The sequence below is a fragment of the Saccostrea cucullata genome, unplaced genomic scaffold (assembly GCF_032062105.1).
Source record: "Saccostrea cucullata isolate Sc308-1 unplaced genomic scaffold, CSIRO_AGI_Scuc_v1 ctg4564, whole genome shotgun sequence".
NCBI lineage: Eukaryota > Metazoa > Mollusca > Bivalvia > Ostreida > Ostreidae > Saccostrea > Saccostrea cuccullata.
The window spans coordinates 58726-81040 of NW_026923849.1; the positions used below are offsets into that span (position 1 = coordinate 58726).

The window sequence follows — 22315 nt, forward strand, 5'->3', positions numbered from 1 at the left end:
TTGAAAGGCCCTCGTACTGCACATCTACATGACACCACCAACCATCTCCCAAAAGATGATTAAGCTACTGTGTAAAATGGAGGAGTATTTCAGGGAAGAAAAGTGTGACAAACGCACGGATGGACGGATGGACGGACGGACGGACGGACATGAGTAACAACAATATACATGTACCCGAACTTTCTTTAGTGCGGGTATAACAAAACATAGTAAACATGAAAATTCTCTACCTTACTTTGCTAATTACCAAATGTGTATTTCTTGTTGCTAGGTTCATTTTGATTCATTGACACTGTGTTACAATCTTTCAGTGGGATTTAGCTAGATGGTAAGTAAACTTAATTTTGCATGGTAATTGCAATGGAAGAGGAATAACTTTGCCGCTGTTTATGTTTTCAATTACATGGCTTAAATAGTTGAAAACGGAGTGGAAAGTTTAATGAAGATAAATGAAATAAATTCAATTTTCAAATATATATATATATATAAATCTAGAAAAACTGCATTTTAAAAAAGCAAATGAATGTAATTAAAAAATACATTCATGTTCTTATAAAGGATTAAAATTTCTTTTCTTATGCTTGGTCTTTAGGTAAAGAAAAAGCAAACATAAATTCAATGATAATAACTACTCATAAATATATTGACAAAACGTTAAAATGATCAAAGAAACATTACAGAGATTTCTCCAAAAAAGTTTGTAAAAATGATTAAAGGAAATATAAATGTACATTCAATAATGTTAATTTTGTAACATACGATTAGCAATTGAATGATTGAGAGACGTTTTTATAGTACATGTAATACCTCATTGGTCATAAAGGTACCATTTTATTTGCTACAAGGTTTAATTTTCCCTCTTGATAAAATGGCGTGTATTTGCATAGAAGTGGGTTCTAGTGACAGTTAGGTAACAAAGCGCTTGATTTGGGTAAAATATGCGTTTCCTTTATAACATATCAATCTAAACTAAGTACATATATATTGAATAAGTCAATTTATCACCTTTATTGTTCCTCCTATCATGCGATGCGGGTGTTTCAGACCGTTCTTTGGTTTCTTTTAGATCTTTTGAGGTATATTCTGAAAGATAATAGACTATATTCCGACTAATTGTATTTACTGGTAAAGGAGAATAAAAATGGTAAAAATGTGTCATTAGGCTAAGCTAGGACTGAAAACTTGGGAGCAGTTTTTGCTAGACTGGAGAATAATTGAAGGTTATTTGCTTATAGAACTGCACATGCTGTAAAATCTGTATTAATGGTTGAATATCCTGAAATTTGAATCGATGTCTCTATGCCTTCTTTGTAAATAGAATAGTGTAAATAATGCAAAATCTAGAAGATAAATCTTCATATTTATTATCCATAATTTTTCGGTATTCCACTACTAATTTAAAAAAAAAACATAGTAAACTTGAAAATTCTCTACCTTACTTTGCTAATTAACAAATGTGCATTTGTTCATGCTAGGTTCATTTTGATTCATTTTCCTATGCACTGTGTTACAATCTTTTAGTGGGATTCAGCTAGATGGTAGGTAAACTTAATTTTGCAGTGTAATTTCAATGAAAGAGGAATAACTTTGCCGATCTTTATATCTTCAATATCTTGGTTTGAATACTTGAAAACGGAGTGGAAAGTTTGATGAAGATAAATGAAATAAATTCAGTTTTCATATATAGTTATATATATAAATCTACAAAAACTACATTTTAAAAAAGCAAATGAATGTAATTAAAAAATACATTCATGTTCTTATAAAGGATTAAAATTTCTTTTCTTATGCTTGGTCTCCAGGTAAAGAAAAAGCAAACATAAATTCAATGATAATAACTACTCATATTTATGCTGACCGGACGTTAGAATGTTCAAAGAAACATCACAGGGATTTCTCCAAAAAAGTTTGTAAAAATGATTAAAGGAAATATAAATGTACATTCAATAATGTTAATTTTGTAACATACCATTAGCCATTCAATGATTGAGAGACGTTTTTATAGTACATATTACACCACATTGGTCATAAAGGTACCATTTTATTTGCTACAAGGTTTAATTTTCCCTCTTGATAAAATGGCGTGTATTTGCATAGAAGTGGGTTCTAGTGACAGTTAGGTAACAAAGCGTTTGATTCGTGTAGAATATGCATTTGCTTTATAACATATCAATCTTAACTTAGTATACTGAAATAAGACAATTTATCACCTTTATTGTTCCTCCTATCTTGCGATGTGTGTGTTTCAGACCGTTCTTTGGTTTCTTGTAGATCTTTTGTGGTATGTTCTGAAAGATAATAGACAATATTCTGACTAATTGTATTTATAGTTAGAGGAGAATAAAAATGGAAAGCAAATGCTATTAGACTAAGCTTAGACTGAAAACGTGGGTGCAATTTTTGCTAGACTGGAGCACAATTGAAGGATTTTTGCTTTTAGAACTGCACATGCTGTCATATTCTGTTATTAATGATTGACTTTCCTGGAATTTGAAACGAGGTCTCTATGCATTCTTTGTAAATAGAAAAGTGTAAATAATGCAAAATTTAGAAGATACGTCTTCATATTTATTATCCATAATCTTTTGGTATTCCACCACCAATTTTTTAAAACAAAACATAGTAAACATGAAAATTTTCTACCTTACTTTGCTAATTAACAAATGTGTATTTCTTGTTGCTAGGTTCATTTTGATTCATTGACCTATGCACTATGCTACAATCTTTTAGTGGGATTTAGCTAGATGGTAGGTAAACTTAATTTTGAAGTGTAATTGCCATGGAAGAGGCATAACTTTGCCGCTGTTTATGTTTTCAATTACTTGGTTTGAATAGTTGAAAACGGAGTGGAAAGTTTAATGAAGATAAATGAAATAAATTCAATTTTCAAATATATATATAAATCTTAAAAAAGATGCATTTTAAAAAAATCAAATGAGTGTAACTAAATAATATATTTATGTATTGATACAGAATTTAAATTTCCTTTCTTATGCTTGGTCTCCAGGTAAAGAAAAAGCAAACATAAATTCAATGATAATAACTACTCATATTTATGTTGATCGGACGTTAGAATGTTCAAAGAAAGATCACGGAGATTACTCCAAAAAAGTTTTCAAAAATAATCTAAGGAAATATTAATGTACATTCAATTACGTTGATTTTGTAACATAAGATTGGCAATTCAATGATTGAGAGACGCTTTTCTGTACATGTAATACCTCATTGGTCATAAAGGTACCATTTTATTTACTAAAAGGTTTAATTTTCCCTTTTGATACAATGGCGTGTATTTGCATAGAAGTGGGTTCTAGTGACAGTTAGGTAACAAAGCGCTTGATTCGTGTAAAATATGCATTTGCTTTATAACATATCATTCTAAACTTAGTATACTGAAATAAGTTAATGTATCACCTTTATTGTTCCTCCAATCTTGAGATGTCGGTGCTTCAGACCGTTCTTTGGTTTCTTTTAGATCTTTTGAGGTATGTTCTGAAAGATAATAGACTATATCCGACTAATTGTATTTCCTGTTAGAGGAGACTAAAAATGGTAAAAAGGTGTTTTTAGGCTAAACTTGGACTGACAACTTCGGTGAAGTTTTTGCTAGACTGGAGAATATTTGAAGGATATTTGCTTATAGAACTGCACATGCTGTAAAATCTATATTAATGGTTGAATTTCTTAAAATTTGAATCGATGTCTCTATGCCTTCTTTGTAAATAGAATAGTGTAAATAATGCAAAATCTAGAAGATACATCTTCATATTTATCAGCCATAATTTTTCGGATTCCACTACCAATTTTTCAAAAAAAAAAAAGTATAGTAAACTTGAAAATTCTCTACCTTACTTTGCTAATTAACAAATGTGTATTTCGTGTTGCTAGGTTCACTTTGATTCATTGTCCTATGCACTGTTTTACAATCTTTTAGTGGGATTATCTAGATGGTAGGTAAACTTAATTTTGCATTGTAATTGCAATGAAAGAGGAATAACTTTGCCGATGTTTATATCTTCAATATCTTGGTTTGAATAGTTTAAAAAGGAGTTGAAAGTTTAATGAAGATAAATGAAATAAATTCAGTTTTCAAATATATAAATATAAATATACAAAAACTACATTTTAAAAAAGCAAATGAGTGTAATTAAAAAATATATTCATGTTGTTATAAAGGATTAAAATTTCCTTTCTTATGCTTGGTCTCCAGGTAAAGAAAAACAAACATAAATTCAATGATAATAACTACTCATATTTATGTTGACCGGACGTTAGAATGTTCAAAGAAACATCACAGGGATTTCTCCAAAAAAGTTTGTAAAAATGATTAAAGGAAATATAAATGTACATTCATTAATGTTGATTTTGTAACATACAATTAGCCATTCAATGATTGAGAGACGTTTTTATAGTACATGTAATACCTCATTGGTCATAAAGGTACCATTTTATTTGCTACAAGGTTTAATTTTCCCTCTTGATAAAATGGCGTGTATTTGCATAGAAGTGGGTTCTAGTGACAGATAGGTAACAAAGCGCTTGATTCGTGTAAAATATGCATTTGCTTTATAACATATCAATCTTAACTTAGTATACTGAAATAAGACAATTCATCACCTTTATTGTTCCTCCTATCTTGCGATGTGTGTGTTTCAGACCGTTCTTTGGTTTCTTGTAGATCTTTTGTGGTATGTTCTGAAAGATAATAGACAATATTCTAACTAATTGTATTTATAGTTAGAGGAGAATAAAAATGAAAAACATATGCTATTAGACTAAGCGTAGACTGAAAACGTGGGTGCAATTTTTGCTAGACTGGAGCATAATTGAAGGATTTTTGCTTTTAGAACTGCACATGCTGTCAAATCTGTTATTAATGATTGACTTTCCTGGAATTTGAAACGAGGTCTCTATGCCTTCTTTGTAAATAGAAAAGTGTAAATAATGCAAAATTTAGAAGATACGTCTTCATATTTATTATCCATAATCTTTTGGTATTCCACCACCAATTTTTTAAAACAAAACATAGTAAACATGAAAATTTTCTACCTTACTTTGCTAATTAACAAATGTGTATTTCTCGTTGCTAGGTTCATTTTGCATCATTGACCTATGCACTGTGTTACAATTTTTTAGTGAGATTTAGCTAGATGGTAGGTAATCTTAATTTTGCATTGTAATTGCCATGGAAGAGGCATAACTTTGCGCTGTTTATGTTTTTAATTACTTGGTTTGAATAGTTGAAAACGGAGTGGAAAGTTTAATGAAGATAAATGAAATAAATTCAATTTTCAAATATATATATAAATCTTAAAAAAGATGCATTTTAAAAAAATCAAATGAGTGTAACTAAATAATATATTTATGTATTGATACAGAATTTAAATTTCCTTTCTTATGCTTGGTCTCCAGGTAAAGAAAAAGCAAACATAAATTCAATGATAATAACTACTCATATTTATGTTGATCGGACGTTAGAATGTTCAAAGAAAGATCACGGAGATTACTCCAAAAAAGTTTTCAAAAATAATCTAAGGAAATATTAATGTACATTCAATTACGTTGATTTTGTAACATAAGATTGGCAATTCAATGATTGAGAGACGCTTTTCTGTACATGTAATACCTCATTGGTCATAAAGGTACCATTTTATTTACTAAAAGGTTTAATTTTCCCTTTTGATACAATGGCGTGTATTTGCATAGAAGTGGGTTCTAGTGACAGTTAGGTAACAAAGCGCTTGATTCGTGTAAAATATGCATTTGCTTTATAACATATCATTCTAAACTTAGTATACTGAAATAAGTTAATGTATCACCTTTATTGTTCCTCCAATCTTGAGATGTCGGTGCTTCAGACCGTTCTTTGGTTTCTTTTAGATCTTTTGAGGTATGTTCTGAAAGATAATAGACTATATCCGACTAATTGTATTTCCTGTTAGAGGAGACTAAAAATGGTAAAAAGGTGTTTTTAGGCTAAACTTGGACTGACAACTTCGGTGAAGTTTTTGCTAGACTGGAGAATATTTGAAGGATATTTGCTTATAGAACTGCACATGCTGTAAAATCTATATTAATGGTTGAATTTCTTAAAATTTGAATCGATGTCTCTATGCCTTCTTTGTAAATAGAATAGTGTAAATAATGCAAAATCTAGAAGATACATCTTCATATTTATCAGCCATAATTTTTCGGATTCCACTACCAATTTTTCAAAAAAAAAGTATAGTAGACTTGAAAATTCTCTACCTTACTTTGCTAATTAACAAATGTGTATTTCTTGTTGCTAGGTTCACTTTGATTCATTGTCCTATGCACTGTTTTACAATCTTTTAGTGGGATTATCTAGATGGTAGGTAAACTTAATTTTGCATTGTAATTGCAATGAAAGAGGAATAACTTTGCCGATGTTTATATCTTCAATATCTTGGTTTGAATAGTTTAAAAAGGAGTTGAAAGTTTAATGAAGATAAATGATATAAATTCAGTTTTCAAATATATAAATATAAATATACAAAAACTACATTTTAAAAAAGCAAATGAGTGTAATTAAAAAATATATTCATGTTGTTATAAAGGATTAAAATTTCCTTTCTTATGCTTGGTCTCCAGGTAAAGAAAAACAAACATAAATTCAATGATAATAACTACTCATATTTATGTTGACCGGACGTTAGAATGTTCAAAGAAACATCACAGGGATTTCTCCAAAAAAGTTTGTAAAAATGATTAAAGGAAATATAAATGTACATTCATTAATGTTGATTTTGTAACGTACAATTAGCCATTCAATGATTGAGAGACGTTTTTATAGTACATGTAATACCTCAATGGTCATAAAGGTACCATTTTATTTGCTACAAGGTTTAATTTTCCCTCTTGATAAAATGGCGTGTATTTGCATAGAAGTGGGTTCTAGTGACAGATAGGTAACAAAGCGCTTGATTCGTGTAAAATATGCATTTGCTTTATAACATATCAATCTTAACTTAGTATACTGAAATAAGACAATTCATCACCTTTATTGTTCCTCCTATCTTGCGATGTGTGTGTTTCAGACCGTTCTTTGGTTTCTTGTAGATCTTTTGTGGTATGTTCTGAAAGATAATAGACAATATTCTAACTAATTGTATTTATAGTTAGAGGAGAATAAAAATGAAAAACATATGCTATTAGACTAAGCGTAGACTGAAAACGTGGGTGCAACTTTTGCTAGACTGGAGCATAATTGAAGGATTTTTGCTTTTAGAACTGCACATGCTGTCAAATCTGTTATTAATGATTGACTTTCCTGGAATTTGAAACGAGGTCTCTATGCCTTCTTTGTAAATAGAAAAGTGTAAATAATGCAAAATTTAGAAGATACGTCTTCATATTTATTATCCATAATCTTTTGGTATTCCACCACCAATTTTTTAAAACAAAACATAGTAAACATGAAAATTTTCTACCTTACTTTGCTAATTAACAAATGTGTATTTCTCGTTGCTAGGTTCATTTTGCATCATTGACCTATGCACTGTGTTACAATTTTTTAGTGAGATTTAGCTAGATGGTAGGTAATCTTAATTTTGCATTGTAATTGCCATGGAAGAGACATAACTTTGCGCTGTTTATGTTTTTAATTACTTGGTTTGAATAGTTGAAAACGGAGTGGAAAGTTTAATGAAGATAAATGAAATAAATTCAATTTTCAAATATATATATAAATCTTAAAAAAGATGCATTTTAAAGAAAGAACACAGACCATGTTTAGCAAAATTCGGCCTAATGTCAAAATATGAAAATATCACAATGTAGAGACCTTTAAAGAACTTGTCTTCAACCCTGTATTCTTATTTTTCACATATATGATGGGGAAAATGCTCATTTTGAAGTTTGTATTAAAGAAGTATAACAAGTGATGACGCGTAATTTTATTACGCTGTGGAGGGGTGCTATAAGACGTCAACTTATAAACAAATGATACAGTGTTTATTAAACTAAGTCTTAATTTCAAAACAGTTTTTTTTTATTCTGAAAATGAAATGGGGAATGCAAACAAATAAAATAATTGTATTTTTAACATATGCGGCGCACCATACATGTACCTAAAAATCAATCGGCCATAGTGACACAGTTCTGAATGTTGACAAACCCGCTCACGGCTCGGGGAGATTGCAGAGGACTTCTTCATCGCATTTAATTGTTACGTAAGTAATATTAACATGCCTTTGTTGTTCGTTATCATCTTTTGTGAAATATCTTCAGAAGAAGCTACAAACCTTTTTGTTAAAAATTGACTGAAGACAAGCCATACGTGCAGCACATGTATTGCGTCAGTAGCCCTCACTTAAAAAGGCGCAGGTTGAAAAAGCAAAAAACACAGTCGATCGTATGTTACCAGAGGATTTTTATTATGATTCGTTTAATATGAACATGAATAACCATGCCGAATAGAAGATTTTAAAATGTCATAAACCATGTTTACTGTGTCATATCAGCTGTTCGTTAGAATCAGCTGTTCCTGGTGATGCTATCTTGTGTAGTATATTTTACAGAAATGTTCACATACAATCAAGCTGCTTCATTTTCTATAGTACATGTTTATTTGTTATCTCTGTTGCATGTACCACTTGCTAGCTAAATCATGTAAATTGGTACATGTATTAATTAAGTAATAAGCAGATGTACCAATTAAGGTACAATGTAGATAACTATAATGATTGACAAAGGTCTAGACATTAAACACGTAAACAACTGTGTGTATATAGTGAAAGAAGAAGCAGTTAGAGTACTTAAACTGTTCATCTGACAAGAACAAAAATGACAGGGTCAAGCTAAATAATCATTTGCTCAAATTAATACTGAAACAATTTAAACACTGGGTAATGATGGTATCATATTTTTTAAAATTTTTAAACAAGTAGTAAGATAAACATGATAAAAGAAAATTCGAACACAGTATGTAAAACATTTTGATTAACAGTGTCAAATAAGACTCAAACTGACAACAAGAAATAACATTTACAATGTTCAATAAGGTAAACCCTAAAAGTAAAACTGAACTCTGTGTAATAAGCCAGACTCATTGTACACAATGTATTCAGAAATTATATTAAATTAAAATCTTGATGCATATTCAAGATTAATTGATACAAGGGGGAACTCTTAAATGTCAAGTACAATATATACTTGAAAGCATTCACCTCGACGTTGATGTAGGGAAAGGGCTAAAATAGGTTGAGCCTGCTGCCCAATTCTATTTACTTAACATTGTGAATAAACTATTGTTTATTGAATTAAATACTTGAAAACAAGAATTCTGCATGTACATTTTAAATAATTATCATGTTTTCAGTCATTTTGTTCAAATAAAAAATATGTATTTAAGATTCTTGTTAAGTCACTTGAAGTTTCACTGTTTCAATCAGGAAATTATTTTTACAGTATTTACAATATATTTTAAATGTATATAGTCTATTGAAAAAAAAATCATGTTTGTTTATTTCTGATTTTAACATATACCTTATTACAATAATGACATTTGTAATTGTTTGGAATAACATGTAGATATAAGATTTTGAAATCAATTGAAATATAATTTGAGTATATATTGATATTTTTAGGACAATTGACTTTCACAGTTAGACGAATGGCTTACTCCTCTATGATACTGTCATTGCTGTCATCTGATTCATCGATGATAGTAGCATCCGTGACAAACTCAGACCAGTCCTGGACACCAGAGATGGCTTCCTTGTCATGTCGCCCTATCGCAAGGAACCAAACTACCGCCGCCACATGGGAACAGACCCCAACCACTCTGGCACCCGCTCGACACCTACAGTACCAGGCAATTATCTTAGACTCTGAAAACTGTATCCAAAGGAGATACTGCCTGGAAGAAATGTGACGGCTTTGAAGCTTAACCCTAAGAAGCCCATTGAATTCCCTATGAATCAGGATATCCACATCCCCCTCCAGATACTCTTGAATATAACTTGGAGATAATTTGAGTTGATACACTCCACATGTCAAGTTTCGGATTTCTTCTTCACTGAGCTTAGGGAATTCAAAAGAATCAGATGCTATTTCCCAGTTCACAGACCTTTTATCCAGAGAATTTTCCTCGACAAATGTCTTTAGAGAGTTAACTTTTGTGGACAAGTACCTCATTTTAGCAGCAAGTGCCAGATCATCATCATCATTCCCAGTAGACAGAGGCTTGAGGTATCTGTTGGAGATGGCGCATACAATTCTGACATAATCACTGATGAATGGCACTTGGTTTGTGGGAAGCACATGGGAAAGGTATTTCCATCTCTTGATTCTAGCATTAGCTGCCTCAACCACCCAAAGAATCTGTAAAGCGAAGAATGTGCAATATTGAGAAGATGATATGAAATATATTTTAATCTAAAATAAGATACAGAGTAACATGTACTATTAATGCAATGGAAAACAAACCAATGTCAAAAGTTTTCCGTTAGTCAATGTATAAGCTTTTTTTTTTTTAAAAAAAAGACATACATGTACATTATAATGTTTTCATTGTTTAAAGCCTATAGATAACTTTGTTTTCTGTTTTAGAAATGGTACTTTAAAGATAAAAGAACAAACCTTGGTAACAAGACGAGAAGCATTGGCATCTGAGATGGTCATCTGCTTCTGCCCTCTACTCAGGAGGCGTGGCATCTCGGCTCTAATTCCCATCTCATCCAGAACGTCCAATGAATCCCTAAAACCTCTGTCCACTATGAAAACGTCATCTTCCTGAAACCAGCCCTTCAGATCTTCCACATTTGTATGAAGCATATGATTGAGGATGGTGGCATCATTATTTCTGGAGAGGTATGGTCCAAGAACTGTCAAGAAATAGCCATCTGTAGATGTGACAACCATGGGTTTAACAAGGGGCCTGCCTTTATGTAAACTGTAAGATTTTCTCTGAAAGTTGAAGTTGTTACTTTTCTGGATGTAAATGTAAGTTCCATCAAAAACAGCAATAGCTTTCTTCTCTGTAAAATCTCCAAAAAGTTCCTGTGCCAGCGGTCTTGTATGATTCTCGATAAAATCTTCTCTGCTAATATGATGAAGAACAAGGAAATGAGGTACAAATGACTTCATTAGAGCTGCCCGAACTGATCGTATTGCTCTGCAAAGGGAGGACTTGGAGATTCTAAAGATGGTGGCAAGAAGTTGGTTTGACATGCCTGACCTCAGTTTCAGGAGAAATATGCCTAGAGACATCCTGGTGCCACGGTTCTGTGTATTTCGAATGTCATTTGAAATAAAAGAATGGAGGTCTTCAAAATTTTCTTTGGATATGCCGGTCAGTGTTGTGTAATCTGCAGTGTTCATGCTTGATGGTTCAAAAGAAAATCTGCTCGTTGAATTTTGAATGGCATAATTTCTAATTTTCTGGATGAGTTCAAGAATTGTTGTTCTGTTGACAAGTGTTGATTCCAAAGTGTGCAAATTGTCAAGAGCACCCGGCCTGAATTCCCCATCTTCAACATGAGATGGACAGCATCTGCTTCCAGATGGAATAATAACTTCTTTCTGCAGGAAAGCTGTAAATCTAGCAGAAGAGGTAACAACAACAAGCTTGGGTCCTGGGCGCTTGCAAATGAAACAGTAAGCATGAGATGATGGCGTTCTATGAATTGGTAACGATATGGAAGGTGGACTGGATATTCCTGATGATGATGGATTTGCAAGTGTTTGTGGAGGCTGTGATACAGGAAGTGGCCCAGATTTCTTTTGACATTTTTGTTGGTTACCATGGTATAGATGTCTGCACTTCGTACACAGAATGTCATTACTGTTCGCTTCAACAAGAAAGTTCTTGCGGAGAAAACGACGAATAGCTGAAGATTCACATTTTTTTCTGTCCTTTGGTTTTGTTCGCTTCTTACATAGAATGCATGGGAAAGACTTTCCAATTTCTGTTATTTTCTTTTCTTGATTCATTTTTTCATGTTCTAAAAAAGAAAACATTAATTCTATTAACTAAGAAAACTACATGTTTTTTTTTTTTTTTAATTTTGACACTGAAAAAATATAATTATATTTTAGCAATTAGGTCAGAGAAATGTAGTGAAAGTGAAATAGCATGTGACTGTTTGTTACTGAATATGTCAAAGATTCATGGATTTTGCTTGATAAGGAATTTCATAATATCCATATATAAATAGGATTTTGATTAGGAGAAATATATACTTAAAAATAATTTGAACATATATATTTTCTGCATATCATTAAAACTTATTCAACATATTATATTTAGAAAAAAAATTATAAGTTGTGGTGGTGGTGGGGAATTCTTATTTTAATAAAAAAAAAAATCAATTCTCCACAGGGGAATCGAACCCGGATCGCACGCTGTTCAGACGGACGCGTTACGCTGTTGCTACGGATGCAATCTGTTGAGAGGTGTCTATATGTTTGATAGTAGAATAATTTGAATGTAACAAACTGATAGGTTTGTGGTTTTTGGTAATAAATGACCCAATAATATTAATTGTGTGTTATTTTATTTTATTTATTCCCTGTCATATTTTTTTTGTTTACATTACATACCTAGAAATATTGTATATGTGTTATATTTACAAGGATCTGATAGGGTTTCGTAGTTTTATAGATCTGCCGTCTGCATGCGATCTAGGCTAGGGTTAAGACCGATTAATTTGCGGTTCATTGTTTTTAACTAAAGTGTAAACCATAAGAAGAAAATAAAGTTATAATTTTAAGCGCATTAAAGCGTGCAAAATATATGAAAGTGTACTTTTTTTCTGTGTTTACAATGAATCGCCAGTCTGCAGACGATTCACTTTTAGCTAAAGTCTACCTGTGAAGAAAAAGCTTTCAATTCGATATTTAAAAAAAAATAAAATTACTTACCTCCAATAGAATTCTTTTTTCTTTCTTTCTGGAGGACATAATTTTCTGAAGACTTGGTGTATAATTAATTACCGACAAACTTCTGGTTTATTTGTTTACGTATGTAAATGAGCTTAATTGACGTGAGCAAACGCGCCCGATCTAATTAAGAAATAATTAATAAAAGCACAAAGTGGTTTTAATTTCAGCTGATTTTTTTTTAATATCTTGTTTGCGCGTAGCTATTTTATTTTTATTTTTTAAAGCAGCACAACTCTTAAAATAAATGAAATCTTCACGAAAATAAATAATTCCGGATTGCTCCTTGCTTTTGTTTAAAGTTGATTTTCATCAACAGCGCACCCTCTGATCTAAAAAATCTATCTACAGTTTTGTTTCTTTATTAAAGTGATTTAATGGAATGTTGTTACATTTTAGATCAGAGGTTGCGCTGTATGTGAAAAACATGACTAAAATAGAAAAAGTAGAGAATTTCTGCAAAAAACACGTCCATTATCGGTTTTGTCTCTTATTCGAATCAACAAGCTGACGTTTTGGCGGAAAAATTTTGGTGTGTTGGGATAGTATCAACAGTGGATTAACCCTTGATAATAATTTTATTTCTATTCATTCTACTTTGAAAATTAAGAAATCACAGGGCCAATATGACGAAACATGGTCTTTGTTCTTTCTGTGACATTCTTTCAGAATACTACTTCTACATTTTTGGTCTGATTTCAATATAACTTGAACATAAAAAGGTTCAATCAAGAATCATTATTCTCTTTAATACTGTTGTTAAGTTTCATTTCCCAACCGCTTATTAAAGGGCTTTTCTCTTCCTTGCTATAAGTACAAACCAGTAGAGTTTCAGTCTCGACAAGGACTTCTGGTTAGTGATTGGTATTTCTGGTTTTCACAGGCACTTGCAGTATGGAACGAATCCCCCCTCCCACTATGTTCATTGATAATTAAATGTTGTGTATTAAACCATTAATTGTAAGTCATTTTCAGCCGGGGGCTAGGGGGAGGGACCCTCTACTTTTTCTGCAAATATTCAATTATATAATATATAATGGAGGCACTTGGTATAGCCCCCCCCCCCGCCCTTCACACTTTCAATTAGTCCCCCTTTTAAATTTAATTTGTTTCCGACGCCCATGCAACTATATCATCTAATCCTGCAAAAGAGTATGAGCAGTAGGCCTACTGCAGTTTTAATATCTTCAAATAGCTTAATAAAACTATATAGTTTTTAAAAGGCTTAATCAAGACATTGTGCTGGACCTGTTCAACGCTGTTCGGGGGTTCGACTATGGTACTGTTTTTCTATTTTAAAATAATAAACTTACGTGGAGTCCTACTGCCCACAAAACACTGCAACGTATCGTGGTAAATTTGGCTAAACGCAGGAGCTTCTCGACAAACTCCTAGAGATACCTCCACCACCTCCTCAATCCTATCTGCCATTTTCTTGGCGCCCAGGGCGTATATTGTTTATAAGAAGTATTTTGATTGGTTTGTAATTAGAATTACGTCACTTTGATGGCTAAGTGAAAGGGATAAGTCATTGTGATCTCTCGCAAAATTATTTCTTTTTAAATTAAAGAGATATCTCTTTCACCTTTAGAGATATCTCTTTTTGAAAATATGAAGAGATATCTGAGTCAGAGAGATATCTCTTATTTTAAAGAGATATCTCTTGTTTAAAGAGATATCTCCTTTGTTTAGAGAGATATCTCCTTTGTTTAAAGAGATATCTCTCTAGCATAAAGAGTTATCTTTCTCGCGAGAAGAGATATCTTTCTCGTGTAAAGAGATATCTCTTTAAACTAAAAGATGTAATTGTAATTTTACAAGAAATTAAACCGGTATTTCTTGAATAAATAGTAAAAGGGCTTGCCATAAAAATCCCAACGTGTTCCAAATAAACAACTAAATATTCATAACGCAGCTATGTTAATGCTTTATAACAAGGTGGTGGCGTCTAATGTTATGCCACTTGTATTGTGATATCAACATGGCAAACTGATGTGCACTGAGTTCTTTAATGACTGCTGTGTTGTTATGATTTTATATCTATCCTGTTACAGACTTAGACACTTGAATTAAAATTAATAAACACTGTTTCAGCACTGATTTTTAAATTTTTCAATTATGTTTTTGTATCGGAATAATAAACCATTAAAGTAAACGGGACTGGGGAGTCGGCAAGAATACAGTTCCCCTTGAGCAAGCCTATTTCCCTAGGTGCAAGCACAAAAATTGATAGATATAACTCAATATTCATTATGCAAATTAAAAACAAACCTTTGCTTTCTTTCAGTGGTGATCATAAAAGATGTCCTAGACGCTTTCTGGATGAAGGAGCAGCCAAAATTATTTTCCGTGGAGTGACTTGGACCTTATATTTTCTTGGGGTAGGTGTGTGAACAATTGTCCTCTTTGTCCGAGTTGTACACTTTGTTGGAGCGGCAAGAACTTTACTACTTGTAGGCAAGGAAACGCTATCGTGATCTGAGGAAATTCTGGTTGATGTTGTGAATGTCGATGTCGAGACTTGTCTCGAAGAATGTAGAATATAGACTTTTCCTCTTCTAGTGCCTTAAGTTTGTTTTTTTTTTCATCATAGTCAATTTTTTTTTCTAATTTATTTAATTTGTTGAAGCATGGGTAACACACGTACCAGGATAGACTGTCATTTTCACACGGACTGTGATTTAAAACTTCCGACAGTTGTTTAAAAACTTTGAACGAAGGTGAAAATATTACCCTACGAAATTTCTGTGGCAATTGTCCCCCACACAATCGACAAAGTTCCATCTTAAATCATATGGAAGATAAACACATTCTTACACATGGTTTTGTTCGCCATCTTGCTTATGAATGAAAGCACATTTTTCGTGGCGTAATCTGCCAAGGGTTTGTGGGGAGTGTAACGGACCGAAACCCTTGGCTTGCGAAGATGTGTGTGTGGAGGGTTGGGGGGACATATGAGGGTTGTATGGAAAGTATATATATATATATATATATATATATATATGTGTGTGTGTGTGTGTATGTATGTATATCAGGATCATTTTTTTCGATTCTGATGCGTTTTTAGATGTAGCTATGTGTCAGATTGGGTTGTTTATCTAGAAAACACCCCCTTACTTGTGAAATGATACCACACTACAATAAACGGGTATCGGTTTGTATATATAAAACCTTTGGAAAAGGGTAAATTTCTATCCAAAAACAGCAAGTGTGCGGGTCTCAAATGCTCAATTTCTCATCTTGGTCAACCAAACAAGAAAAGGAGCACGGTGTGTACTAACTGCTGGGGAGAAGACCATTTAAGGTATAACTGCGAATACGAGGCCTGTTGTAAAGTTTGCAAGAACCCCGTTCATTCCCAAGCACGATTCATCTTCCAAGATAAAAAAGGAACGCAGTACACTGAGATAAGTGCCTGGCCTGGGAAAAACACTATGGGTCAAATTCTGACGGACATCATGAGATGGATACGGCCAAATCAAAACATAGCTTAAAAGAGCCAGTTGATAGGAACCGCAGAAATTACAGCAATTCAAGTAAAAATCATGAATGTTTAATGTGTTCTTAAACTTCCTGACATGTTCTTTAAAAAGAAATTTACAGTTTCTGTTAGATTTTTAGAACATTTCTTTTGTTGGAAATATGTTTTTTTCACAGATTATGAATGAATAACCTTGAAATATTGTCAGTAAATTTCCGTGAACTAATGGCTTCATGATACGAAAATATACGTAGATGTAATTCTTTTTTTACAAGAGACCCATTATGTCGAAAAAAAAATAATAAGATCAAATATGACTCAAGATGGGTTGGAAAGTCATTACATTGTTATAGTGACTCGTCATTTAGCCGAGGTGTCAGTATTTTATTTAAGAAAGAGTTGAATACAGAAATAGTTGAAAAACATGTATCTCATGACGGTAGAAGATTATTTTTAAAAGAAAAATAAATGAAATATATTCATTTATAAATATTTATGCACCAAACTGTAAAAGAAAGATGTTTATTTTTTCAAACATTGCATTGTTTTATACATAAACCAGAAGTCTCTGTTGAGACTGAAGCTCTACTGGTTTGAACTTATAGCAAAGGAAAAGAAAAGTACTTAAGCAGCTGGGATTTGAAATTTTACAACAGCAATAAATAGAAAAATGATCGTTGATAAAGTCTCTTTATGTTCTTAGTGTAGTCTACTTGTGTGCTTAGTTATATTGAAATCGGACCAAAACTGTAGGAGGAGTAGCATTTTGAAAGAATTTTACAGACATTTCTATTTTTAGTAACCACGGCAACCCGTTCATCAAAATTAAAATTCGATATACAGAATTATGTATCTTAGTGTAGTCTACTTGTGTGCCAAGTTAAGAAATCAGACCAAAACTGTAGGAGGAGTAGCATTTTGAAAGAATTTCACAGTAATTTCTACTTTTAGTAACCACGGCAACACTGTTCATCAAAATTAAAATTAAAATTCGATGCACAGAATTATGAATCTTAGTGTAGTCTACTTGTGTGCCAAGTTACATTGAAATCAGACCGAAACTGTAGGAGGAGTAGCATTTTGAAAGAATTTCACAGAAATTTCTAATTTTAGTAACCACGGCAATACCGTTCATCTAAATCAAAAACCGATAATCAGAATTAAGTATCTTAGTGTAGTCTACTTGTGTGCCAAGTTATACTGAAAACAGACCAAAACTGTAGGAGGAGTAGCATTTTGAAAGAATTTCACAGAAATTTCTATTTTTAGTAACCACGGCAACACCGTTCATCGAAATCAAAAACCGATACACAGAATTATGTATCTTAGTGTAGTCTACTTGTGTGCCAAGTTATACTGAAATCAGACCAAAACTGTAGGAGGAGTAGCATTTTGAAAGAATTTCACAGAAATTTCTATTTTTAGTAACCAAGGCAACACCGTTTATCGAAATCAAAAACCGATACACAGAATTATGCATCTTAGTGTAGTCTACTTGTGTGCCAAATTATACCACAGTCAATGACATCATAGGTCAATAAAAAGGTCACAGTCACTGACGTCATAGGTCAACAAGGTCACGGTCGTTTGCAGTCACGTGTTGAACCCAGGTCACCTAGGTCATCTGATAAGAGCAGGATAAGAGCAGGATTAACAGTCACGTGTTGAAACACCAGCTGATAAGATCAGAATTAACAGTCATGTGTTGAAACACGACCTCATTTAAAAAAACAAAAGGTCACAGTCAATAACTCCAATATATTAATTTCAATTTTTTACTAGATTTATAATTTTAAAAAAAACGAACAATGGAATACCAACAAACACAATACAAATGGGAAATTATAGTCTGGAGCGCACGCAAAAAAGATAAAAAATGGACATTACACGAGAGTGACTGGTTTAATACGAAAGAAGAATGTATCATCAACTTTAAAGAAAAAATCCAAAGAGGATACGACATTGCAGACAGCTGGGGGAGTGAAGAGTACATAATAAAACGTAAACATATGCCTGCAAAATATAGACCGTAAAAATATAATCATGCCTAAAGGACATAGGAAGAGAGTACGATTTGATGATAATACACAGACTTTTTATGTTCCATATGAAGAACGGAGGGGTATTTGGATGACGTATGCTATAAATAGAGCGCACTTTAAAAGGAGAATTAGCAACACTGAAAATCTTATTCAAACCGTAATACAGAACAAAATGTTATCTATTCAGAAAGGATTTTTAAACGACACCTGTGTCATTCAAAAAGGACAAGAGATAGATACCTTGTCTTAAACCAAGTTTATCTCTAGCACATATATCTACTTTAATAAACTTTTTAAAAAACCAACGTCTCACACCACACCTGGGTAAAAAATCTTATCTTTGAGTAAATACACGTGAGGGTCACAAGTGAACAACATAGTTACCTGCTGAAAAACATCTTTACCTTTGAATACATGTGAGTCACAACCTGATCAACATAGTCACCTTTTTTTTAAATTTGTATACACCCGAGAGCCACAGTCACGTGTTTTAAAATATATCAACCTTATCTTTGGGTCTGCACACGTGCCAGTCACAGTCACAACCTACAGTCACTAAAGGTCACACCCAAAAGGTCAACAAAGAGGTCACAGTCACTTATCACTGATCACGTTTAAAAGAACGTGACAAACTGACAGTCACAGTCACAACGTGATCATCATAGTCACGTGTTTAAAAAACAATTTATGTGTATAAATACGTGGAAAAATCTGACCACACTCACAAATTTTTACCAGTCTCAGAGAAAGTTAGACGAATCCAAACAAAACATGGAAGAATACCAGCAAAATCTCATTAAATCCAATTACTCCACACTGGTGAAGGAAATGAAGGCCATTCCTGTAGCTGGATATCTCAAGAAAGACCACATTATTACAGACGAAATGCAACAAGAAATACAGTTTGAAAAAACTACCTACAGTCGTAACAGGAAATTACTCAGCATCATTTTGAGAAGAGGACCCAAAGCCTTCCATGGGCTAAAGAGAGCCCTTTTAAAAGCTAGTCAACATAACTTAGCCAAGATGTTGAATAAGGAAGACAGCGAGCCCTCTGACTACCAAAAAAAGTTATCCATGACTCGATCTTTTCTCGTCAACACCGCAGAGAAAAGACAGAAAAACTTTGAATCATGCAGCTCAAATGTTCAACCTCAACAGTCTCAGGAAACACGATGCAAAATCAATTTAGACAACTTTAGTAAACTCTATCTCACAGCCCTGCCTTACCAAGCTGAAATCATGGTACACATCCGTCACTTTTCTGAATCTAACGGATTTCAATTCCCAACAAAGAAAGGGGTTGTCTTCCCCTTACCCCGTTGGCTGAAATTTGAATGTCTCCTGGATGAGATTGAAGAATATCTACAGAGCCATAGGAGCCAGGAAGATGAGATGAAGTGGCACATTGGCGGTGGTGTCTACGTTTCCCTATCCCCCGATTTCCCAACGGTAGACATTAGACACTACTGGAAACCAGATGATGCAAATGAACCAATTCCAACAAAGAAAGGGATCACATTGAACAGAGTAAAATTTGATAGACTTAGATCCGCAGTGTATGAATTACGTGAGAATGTGCCTGAACTGAATGACGCTCAAATATGTATGTTGAGCGAATCCCATCAAAGTCAGTTGGGGGTACTTGGTTGTCCAGAATGTTCCCCCTTCGGTTATGAAGCACATCAAGAGCCGATGGAAACTGAGCCAAGTGAATCCCAAAACTCACTGACTATTAATGTAGACTATGAATAAATAAGAATTCTTTTTTGTCATATAATATTTCTTAAAGACACAATCTTAACATGTATACCTGTAAACAAAAGCTATGTTGAATGAATGATATAAATATACAACATTGTCATAATAAATTATATGAATTAATTATACCACATATGAAAAACGTATCGCTTTCTTGTTTTTCTTTATATACATCTCTTAGAGGGTATCTAAATCATTTTAACTCAGAATGTCAAACTATGAGGATTATTTACGACAACTGTATTACACCCCTGGTAATCAAGGGGCATTCTCGGGTCCTGAAAAATTATATCAAGCAGTCAAAGAAAATGGAAAATACAAAATCAGTAGAGCAGAAATTAAGCAATTTCTAAACAACGAAGACGCCTACAGTCTACTCAAACCCACCCGTCAAACATTTCCACGCTCAAGAGTTGTCGTGAACACGATCGACTCCATGTGGGATGCAGATCTAGCCGACGTTAGCAACATTTCCAGCTACAACAATGGTTATAAATTTTTGTTGGTTATAATCGATATATTTAGCCGGTATTTGTTTATACTACCCTTAAAAAGTAAACAACATGAAAATATCATCAATGGATTTAAAATCATTTTCCAGAAGGGGAGAAAGCCGAATACCCTACGTACAGATAAGGGTACTGAATTTAAAAACCGCTGGCTTAAGGCATTTTTAAAAAAAGAAAATGTAAATATCTTGTACACACAGAATGAAACCAAGGCCAACTATGCAGAAAGAGTCATACGCACAATGAAGAATATGATGTATCGTTATTTTTTAAAAAATAGAACCTATGAATATACTAATATTTTACAAGACTTGGTAAAAACGTACAATACCAGACCACATAGGATGTTAGGGGGGTTTTCACCTGTATCAGTTAACAAGGAGAACGCTGGAGAAGTCAGATATACGAGCTACCTAACGAGGAAGAACAAAACCAAAGACAAAAAAACTAAGATACAGAAACCTGTACTAAAAATTGTTAAAAAGAAAAAGAGAAATCCATACAATCTAAAAATAGGAGATAATGTGCGTATAACAGAGATTAAACACCCCTTTAAAAGAGATTATCAACAAAAATGGACAGAGGAATATTTTAAAATCAGTCAACGCTACCTGAGAGATGGAATTCCTGTCTATAAGTTAAAAGATTTAGCAGACGATTCAATTGAAGGTACATTTTATCAATCAGAACTTCAGAAGGTTATCAAGCCAGACGATATTCTTTACAGGGTCGAGAAAGTACTTAAAAAAAGACGTAGAGGTCAGACTAAGGAAGTATATATAAAATGGGAAGGGTGGCCTAATAAATTCAACTCCTGGATTTCTGAAAGTTCCTTGGAAAAATTCGAATAAAATACCTAATCTACAACCAACTATGTTCATTTTCACGATGAGTATCCGTATGTTATTATCGTCTGAAGACAGCTCTGAATATTTTCAAAACAATCCCAACAATTTTACAATCCAGTTGAACAAACAAATTCAATTTGATGGGTACTGGACCGTAGCTTTAACCGAGTTCAATGTGGAAAGCTGGCTTTCAACATCCAAAATACACGAAGTTTTTGTATGCTGTAATATTTGTGAGGAAACCATGGTCGGAAGTAAAGAAATGCCTCTATTAAGGAAGATTTATTTAGAACAAAAAACAACCGGCAATATGATTTTTACATTACCATATTATATTCCGGTAAAAATAGCTCAAATACATCAGATATCATTGTATATAACGGACAAGGACGGTAAATTAGTTTCATTTTTAAACGGAGCGGTGAACATATCACTTCACTTCAAGAAGTTTCCTTACATTTTATGATGAACAGTCAAACGTATGTGAGCGACCCTAAAATATGGGAGGCATTTTACAAAAACATGGCTGAGAAAAAATTTAATCCCTATAATTATAAACCTAAGCATATAGGTAGAAGTATGAAGACACGAAAATCATATGTCATCCCTATTAGACCTCACTCACAACTGGAAAGCCAACAAAATTTCACACAAGTAACACCCTTGGCAGCTGTAGAAGAACGTGCACGAGTGGAGCATACCAGCGATGTTGAAAAGGGAAATCCTCATGTCAAACTAAAAAGTGGTATAAAAAGCCAACACAAACAGCCA

At 33.0% G+C, this 22315-nt stretch overlaps 2 protein-coding genes across 2 annotated transcripts; both read left to right on the forward strand.

The window, feature by feature from the left end:
* Window positions 1-18695: 18695 nt before the first annotated feature.
* On the forward strand, window positions 18696-20181 carry LOC134265069 (uncharacterized). Its single transcript, XM_062747312.1, has one exon. The coding sequence runs from the start codon at window positions 19114-19116 to the stop codon at window positions 20179-20181; it is 1068 nt and encodes a 355-aa protein (XP_062603296.1). The 5' UTR covers window positions 18696-19113.
* A 214-nt stretch (window positions 20182-20395) lies between these two features.
* On the forward strand, window positions 20396-21547 carry LOC134265071 (uncharacterized). The gene has a single exon (XM_062747313.1). It carries the CDS (start codon window positions 20396-20398, stop codon window positions 21545-21547), a length of 1152 nt encoding a protein of 383 aa, XP_062603297.1.
* The last annotated feature ends 768 nt before the right edge of the window (window positions 21548-22315 follow it).